This window comes from Nannobrachium achirus (genome assembly GCF_963921795.1).
Source record: "Nannobrachium achirus genome assembly, chromosome: 8".
Lineage (NCBI taxonomy): Eukaryota > Metazoa > Chordata > Actinopteri > Myctophiformes > Myctophidae > Nannobrachium > Nannobrachium achirus.
Window position 1 is genome coordinate 27,610,847 of NC_137817.1, and position 8,904 is coordinate 27,619,750.

At 41.7% G+C, this 8,904-nt stretch overlaps 1 protein-coding gene and 1 pseudogene across 2 annotated transcripts; both read right to left on the reverse strand.

Annotated features, from left to right (window-relative positions):
- cldn8.1 (claudin 8.1) lies at positions 1–792 on the reverse strand (the record flags this gene model as incomplete). The annotated part of the gene is made up of 1 exon (XM_080730956.1): positions 1–792. One exon carries the CDS (start codon positions 790–792, stop codon positions 1–3), a length of 792 nt encoding a protein of 263 aa, XP_080587082.1.
- A 3,370-nt stretch (positions 793–4,162) lies between these two features.
- On the reverse strand, positions 4,163–8,904 carry LOC308290016 (annotated as a pseudogene). The gene is made up of 3 exons: positions 8,585–8,904; positions 7,841–7,949; positions 4,163–5,046 (listed from the first exon to the last, which is right to left on the reverse strand). The product of its transcript is annotated as an uncharacterized misc_RNA (transcript).

Here is an 8,904-nt window from a genome sequence, read left to right on the forward strand (position 1 = left end):
TCAGAGAACGGCCACAGCGCTGCGTACAGAGGGGTATCTGGAGGGGTGGCTGTGGTGGCTGTAGTGGCTGTAGTTGTAGCTCTGGTTGGAGGGATGTCTGGAGAGAAGAGGCTGGGGCTGTAGTTGGGGAGGCATCACCAGCTGCTGCGGGTGTAGGGGATGTTGAGGATAGGCCATGTACTGAGAGTTCCTGGAGTACATGTACCTGTCTGATCCCTTGTCCTCACTCTGTATATTGCAACAGGTAAACATGCAACCTCCGGCGAACAGGAAAGCAGAGGCCACCCAGCCAATGTACAGGGCCTCTCCCAGCTCCCTCCGCTGGGCGTCAATCAGCAGGGGGTTGTAGAAGTCCCTGATGATAACATGGCCTGTCCAGGACACTGGGATGATGGCACAGATGCACCCCCCGAGGATCATGCTCCCGGCGATGATGAGGACTATGCGCTTGGCCCGGTCATTGTTTTGTATGCAGGAGGTGCACTGCATCCCCACCATACTGATGAGCAGACCCAGTCCGGCCAGGGCCAGGGAGCAGCACATCAGACCCCTGGCACACTGCAGGTCAGGGGACAGGGCCAGGAGAGAGTCGTACACCTTGCACTGCATCCTGATGTCCGCTTGTCTATAACAGTTCATCCAAAGCCCCTCGTAACGGGTCTCGAACACAATGATGTTCTCCCCGATGAAAGCCGTGACACGCCACATTGGCATCCCAGTGCTCGCAGCCACCCCAATGAGTCCAATCAAGGTCAGTAAAAGAGCTATCACCTCCAGTGTTGAGTTAGCCATTGTCCTTTTCCTCTTATTGCTCCGGGTTCAGAGACACAGTGGTGTCTGGATGGTGACTGCTCAGAGGGGGAAGCAGGTTCACTCTATACGGTGCATCCCAGTGGAAGAGGCACTGTTGTGTATGCACCTGTATTTGCCTCCTCCCTGAGGAAGAAACACCATATTGGGAGGGGTGGGAACTCTGACCTGTTGCTATGAAACAGAACCCTCCAGGACTCTTTTTTTCCTTTGTGCGCCTATCATGTGAGCTGTAGTAAGCTGCCACTTTGTTTATTCACAGGTCTCAACTTACACTCCTAGATCGTGTACAATGAGCATGCTAATGTATTAGGTTATCGTATTTACACATCAACTAGACTTGAGACTATTTTAGTCATTATTGTATGGTTAGATATAACTGAAGAAAAAATGTATTAGTACATTATGTATTGGTTATTATAAGGTTAGACAGGCAACAAGACTTAGGACTAGTGTAGAGGTTGACTTGCAACCCACACTATCTGTACTGACTGTACTCTCATCACACCATGGGCACTGCTTTATCAAAATGTTTACACTGTTTTTTTGAGCAGTGCTCCTGTAAGCTCCAACATCTGGCTTTGTCCGGGCTCTGAAGTGTGGCCTACATCTGGCCTACTTCTTGGCACAAAGCGTTCAAAGTTTGTTGTACACTGACTAAATGTCCAGGCTCTGAAACGTGGCCTACATCTGGCCTACATCTGCCCTACATCTTGGTACGAAGCGCTCAAAGTTTGTTGTACACCCAGGATCACATTGGCCAAGCTTCGCGGGACGCTTAATGAAAAAGTAATAAATAGTACCGCTCACTTCAGACAATTTAGGTGTGATTTTTTTAAAGAAATAATTGATTAGTTACTATAAAGGTAGATATAGCTGAAAATAAATTAAGATTACTAATTTTAGGTTACTACGGGTAGATATAACCAAAACAATTCCAGACTAGTTTATGGTGATTATAAGGGTAGATACAGTATAGCTGAAAGGACTTGAGAGTAGACCAGGGGTATTCAACTAAATTAGTCCTTTGTTTACCCCGGAAACCATTAAGAAATGTGTAACTGGTTGGTTAAACGGTTAATTTATTATTTTATTATTTTATTTATGTTGTGGTGCAAAGGTACTTCCATCCTTAAGTGACTCTGTACAGGTAGCCATCCCAGCCGCCTTGTAACAAAGCTGCAACTGCTCCTCCATGAGTCATGACTGCTGCCCAATTCTGCCTTGCAAGTTATACAACTGTGGTTTATAAAGTCCTTGAAAGCTATACTTGAGTAAGAGAACAGATTGTCAGATATACATAAAAGTGTCTGGTGTTAAAATCTATCTAAGTATCAAAAGAAAATTGGTGAAAGCTACATTCCTACATTTTCAGTTCGGCTATCTTCCTCGATTTGTAGCTCGGCTATCTATTTTGGAGTTTTGAGTGAAATCCAATCACCCAATATCGTCATGATGTCATGATGCTCTAACTCTTAACCAATGATTCATGAAACGTCATGAGAGCTTGTGTTCTCTCTCTCTCTCTCTCTCTCTCTCTCTCTCTCTCTCTCTCTCTCTCTCTCTCTCTCTCTCTCTCTCTCTCTCTCTCTCTCTTTGAACTGTCCACAGCCCTCCTTCTAAAGACAAAAGTAGACTGGTCCATCCTTCTAAAGATGAGAGTAGACTGGTCCAATCTTAGAATCAGCATAGTGAGGACCAATTATATGTCAATAGGCAGAAAATCAGTGAAGTGAAGTGGTCCTTTAACACGCCATCTCCATTGTTTTGTAAATATTTCTGAGTTGTGGTGGGTGGATTTTGACCATCAAATCTAAGAAAGAATTCTCCATGTACAGCCATTAGCTTTTACACAGTTGTATGTTTCAGTCAATCACTCAAGAGCCTCCTGGGCTGAATGTCCATATCAGCCATGTCAAATATAAACAAAAAGCTAAAACCTTTATTTCCATACAAACACAGAAACACTTGCACCTTGCCAGCTTGGCTACGTTATTCTTCTCACAAAGATCCTTCCGTGACAGGGTCCGTTGCACAGGACACATTGAAATACATACTTCCTATTTCAAAGTCTGTGCAGTATAAAGGTCTGGCACAGATATTATCCTTTCTAACAACAAAATGTGTAACTACAGTATGACCAATGTGCCCTGATTTTTCATGTTTGAATTTGCACCAATAGAGTGGCACTACTAATTTTGTTGTCACAGAAGCATATAGCATAGGCCTACTCGGGGCCAGTTCTAGCTCTTTTGCTATTTTTTTAAACAGCGTTGAGAACCGTATAAACTAAAGCAAGTTGTGATTTTGTCACAAAATGTTTTGGCATTTGGCATGCCATGGCCTGATGCTAATCCTTCTTGAAAATAGTGTGCGTATGTGTGTGCGTGCCTGCGTGCGTGTGTCATCTGTGTCAACATTGCTATCAGTGTTGTTGTCTCTTGTGTCTGTGATCCTTGTACTTGTTTCTTGTCAGCTTTGATATGGTTTATCAAAGCAAATATTATGTTGGTAATGTTTTCCACACATTTTCTGTTATTTATATTAGTTTTTGCTTGACCACAAATGCTATTTTTGATGTGTATAGATCGACATACGCTAGGTTTGACATGTACCTGGTATCCAGATCCAAGTCACTCTGGCTAAACGTCTAATTGTGGGCTACTTTAAAAGGAAGCAGTAGCACAGGATTTGCGTGGGTGGAACCAGTAAAACCAAGTCTGGTTTTACTGGTCCAGGTGCATTTGTGACAACAGTGCAGACAATACAAATGTTGTGACATCATAGCAAGTCAAGAATTGTCATTTGAAACATTGAAACACCTTTTCCTATGCAAACCTCTAATAAAGTCTTCAATCAATCAAAGAAACAGGATCAGTTTCTTTTCCACTTTATTTCACCTCACATTTGACCCAATATTCAGTCTAGTGCTGTGGAAAACATGTTTGTTCTCTACAAAGTGAGATCTCAGTATAAAATCTGTAAAAGGCCTAGTGCATTTGTTTATATATTGTAGGCCTATTGTACATTCAAAGCAATAATAAAAACACTGTTCTCTCATCTCATTACACGGAATGTGATTTAGCAATAACAGATAACTTTTAAAATAAAAATAAGCTTCACTGAATTTAACAAAATTAATTCAGAAGCAATCAGTCCCCCAATACATTCCACACAGTTCTGCAACACATTTGGCTCTCCTTGAGAAAGCAATTACAGCTTGGGGCATTTCCAGCAATACCCAATGCAGTTACTTGATTATCTTTGCTATAATTAAGGGAGGAAAAGAACCCAAAAACGGGCACTCAGAGGACAGTGAAAGTCCAAAACTGTCTATGATTTGAATTTCCCCCTACTGGAACTGGTTGGGTGTGTATATTACAGATCCTGGAGGGGGTGCAGAGTAGGCAGGCTGGTAGGTGTAAGCGGGTTGGTATGTGTATGGTTGGTATCCAGGTTGGTATCCAGGCTGATAGAGATTTGCTCCTGGGTTGTAAACAATCCTCTCATCTTGGTCATTGGTGTGGGGTGCGTGGCGGCACAGCAAGATCACCCCAGCTGTGAAAAGCAACGCTGAGGTACACCAGCCGATGTAGAGGGCCTCTCCCAGCTCCCTGCGCTGGGCGTCGATCAGCAGCGGGTTGTAGAAGTCCCTGATGATGACGTGACCCGTCCAGGAGACGGGGATGATTGTGGTGAGACAAGCCATGAGGAACAGGCAGCCGCCGGCCACCAGCACCACATGCTTGGTTTTGGCCCGATGGTCCACCACCTTGGTGCATTTCATTCCCACGGCAGAGGTGATGAGGGCAAAGACGGAGAGGGCTACAGAGCTGCACATCAGACCTCTGGCAGCTTGCAGGTCAGCTGGCAGAAACAGCAGCGAGTCGTACACCTTGCATTGCATCCTGATGTTGGCCTGTCTGTAGCAGTTCATCCACAGGCCCTCCCAGCGGGTCTCCATCACGATGATGTTCTCCTCGATGAAGGCCGTTACCTTCCACATTGGCAGCCCTGTCACAGCTGCCACTCCAATAAGTCCAATGAAGCCAATGACCAAAGCTATCACTTCACAGCAGATGGCCTCCTTGCGGTTCTTCTTTTCCAGTCTCTGCTTCTCCTCGTACACAGAGTCTGCGTATGTGTCGGCCGCCTTGTCGTCGTAGTAGGATGCTGCATACGTCTGAGGTGGTTTCCCATCATAGCCACTGTAGGCAGTGTAAGAAGCCATTGTGGCTTACAGATTTGAGAGCCAAAGACAGAGCCAAAGACTGTGTGTCCTTCTCCTTCCACAGCTGATGAAACTATTGAGAGGAACAGACACTGTCAGGAATTTATACACCCCTGAAACTATGCTAATGTCATGCAGCCATACTGGTTAATCTACATTGCATGCACCAAGATGCTTGACACACCTAGTCTAGTGTTATTGTTCATGAAAACATATACCAGTACTATGAACAAAGTAGTACTGGTCAAGAACAACTTACAGTAATGTGAAAGTTGATCTAATATCCTCTTATTTATTTATTCATTTATTTTGAGGAAAGAAAAAAAATATGAAAATAAGAAAAAGAAAAGGTGGAAAAAACATTGCCATTGGTTGGGAAATATTTAAGCACAAATGCGCAAACAATAATATTTTGTTAAACCATACATAGACTAGTGTGTAGGCTAGTGTTGTAAAGTTCATGTTTGGATGATTAAATCATGAATCATGATTGATTCAATGATTAAATCATTGACTCAATTAAATGAGATCAAAGGACCCCAATAAAACAAGCCATGCTTTCTTGGGTTTAAATCCTATTAGTAGACCTTGTATCAGAACTTTTCCCTTCAGGTTTTTATTTATTTATTTTTAGTAGATTTATTGGAATACAATTATTAATGATTATTCTATAATCTTTGATTGTTTTATAGATGGTTTTAAAGCTAAAAATACAAATACAAAAAATACTGCTAATAAAACTGCCTTGTGCTGGTTCATAACTTTGATCTATCATCGTGCCCCTTCAAAATTGTAACTCTTACATTTTAAATATTCATAATTCCAAAAGTGTTAATATATTTTATTATTAATTTGCTAATTAATTATCTCTATTAAAATCTACTTATATTCATTACAAGTGCCCACTAGAAAGTGAAAGAAAAAGATGTAGTACAGGACAAATACATCTGAACTTCTCCCTAGAAACCCTCTTGCTTTTCTTATGCGAACTGCTAATAAACTGCTAATAAAACTGCCAATAAAATGTCAATCAATCAATTCGATAATAAAACATATCAAATATATATTATACTATTGATTGATACTATTCCATCTGGCCATCTTGATGTCAAATTTGCTATTTTGTTAAGTAATGTAAAGTATGCATGGTGTGAACATGCACTGTGCATCATTAGCCTATCAGGCTTAATTTCTATCCTTCAACTTCTTGTTTATGCCCCAAAATGATATACAGGTTTTGTAGCAATTGTAAAAATTCTATTTACTTTTTAATATTTTGGACAAAATAGCCAGTTTTACTTTGAGGTGCCCACATGTCCCTAGTGCCTATTCTGTTTCCCTTTTGACATATTTGTTTATAACACATTTGTAGCATTTCTTTTCTTTTCTTGAGCATTTAATGGGATTGGTGAGTGATTCCAATAACATTTTGTATCAGATACTTGTTTCTCTCACAGAAAGTGACCCAGGGATCGCAGGTGTCAAAATGTCCCCTGGCTTACATGTAAATGGAGCTGGCAAAAGGTGTGGAGCAAAGCAACCTGAGTGGGATTGGTTTCAATGTAATAAAACACTGCCAACAGACTAGCAGCCGTTCTCACCTCATTAATGAAACTCTGGAGTTTCTGCTAGCCCTCTTTAACACAAACTAAAACCACCCTGAACGGTCCATTATGAGTTGATTCTATGTTGTATTTTACATAGACATATAATGTACTTACAGACACATGAACAATAAGCTATAGTGTGTGGATTCTTTTTGTGGCTTTGGATATCTGCTTTATCAAAATATTTTTTAAAGATGTTCAATTGGCACATTGATAAGATTGCAATTACACCAACATGTTCATTAATCTTTTATTTGAGTGACAATTGTTTCGGGTCAGAAACCTTTTGACCCGATGAAGAGCCTTGGTTCAAAAAGTTGTATTTAAATTACAGGAGCAGGAGCTTTCTAACCCAGCACCTCAACCAAGTGATGTACACATAACACATTACATTAGTTTTTGTACAAAATTGTCAAAACAAATGATGTTTTCACCTAGCCTCGCATAGCCAGACAATATCCCTGCGTCGAAAGGGCAATTTATCTTTGCGATGGCAGATTCATCTGACTATGCAAGGCTAGTTTTGACCACCATGTACAGTGCACCAAATCTCTAACAAAAATAGTTGTTCTGCAAGCTCACTATGCATGTAATGCTTTATCAGCTTTTAGGTCTGCTATTTTTGGTAGCAGACTGCAATGCCATGCCCAGACTAGGGAGTAGGGACACTAAGTTTCATGTGGTTAAGAACCATTGGGATTCTCTACAATACAGTTTATATTCTCTGGCAAACATCAGGTAAGATACCGGTATTACATATTTTTACTAAAATAGATGTTAATAAATGTTTGAATTATAAATCTGTAATTTATGAATAATTGAGAACAGCTTAACAATGACTGCTGCCTGATTATGAAGCATTTATTAAGACAAAAAAAAACAACAAAACAAACTCAACCTCAACAACAGAATAGACTGCATAACAGTAGCAAGGACAGCAAACACTTTAATGACCATACAAACAAACAAACAACAAAAGAAGGGCATATGAAGTAGGACTATGTTCTAATAGCAGAGTACCACATGCCCCCCAACATATTAGACAGGGATATGTTCAATTAAAAGGTTTATGCACAGCTCCTAAGTACTCATACATACTGAGTCTGTTTGTAAGAGCTGGAGGGAACCCTGTCTAATACCACTGTGTAATCTTTCAATACATCAGTGTAGGGCTGTTTATCCTTCAACCTACGAGAGGCGTAGCAGTACATAAGGATGACCCCAGTGGTGAGTAACAAGGCAGCAGTGGCCCAGCCGATGTAGAGGGCCTCCCCTAATTCCCGTTTCTGCGGGTCTTGCAGCTGGGGGTCATGAAAGTCATTAATGATGTTATAGGCAGTCCAGGAGACAGGGATGAGCGTGATCAGACAGGACAATAGGTACAAGCACCCCCCTGCCACCAAAGTGATGCTCTTAGCCTTTGCGTTGTTTCGGCAGCAGTAGGTAGTAGGGCATTCACGAATAGTGATTTTTAGTATTCGAATTATTCGACCTCAAAGTATTCGAATAGTCGAATATTCGACAGGACTGGCCAAACTGTCAAATATTAAGTAAGCAAGAGGCGAACGCGAGGCGTTGTGAGCATGTAGATCTGCTATTTTTTATCTGTGGAACGGAGTCACATTAAATGTAATACCTACAATTCCAAGTGCTTGTCAGGATGGGGGTCCCCAGTTCAAATATGTTTATTTTGGGGGTCACGGCCTAAAAATTGAGAACCCCTGGTATTGAGCATTAACAAATTCATCTACCAGGGGCATTGACAAGTAACTCATTCTTATGACTTCCTATCTAGCCAAGCTTTATAAACTATATATATTTAAAGAGAAAACGGTACAAAAATAAAAATAATAAGCTAATATTCGACTTCGGTGAACAACGTCGAATAGTGACTTTGATATTCGAATGTTCGAATATTCGAATATTTGGTGAATGCCCTATAGGTAGCTCTCATTCCGCATCCTGTGATGAGCAAAGCAACGAAGGTGAGGGCAACGGACAGACACGCCAGCCCCCGGGATGCCTGGATGTGGGCAGGCAGAATGAGCAGTGAATCATACACCTTGCACTGCATCCTGATGTTGGCCTGGCGGTATAGCCGTTCATCCACAGGCCCTCCCACAGTGTCTCCATGACAATGAGATTGGCTCCGATGAAAGCTGCTACCCGCCTCATGGGTAGGGCGGCGATGGTAACGGTGCCAAACAGGCTGATGAAGCCCAAAACCACGGCTAGGACCTCCAGTTTCGCTCTCAT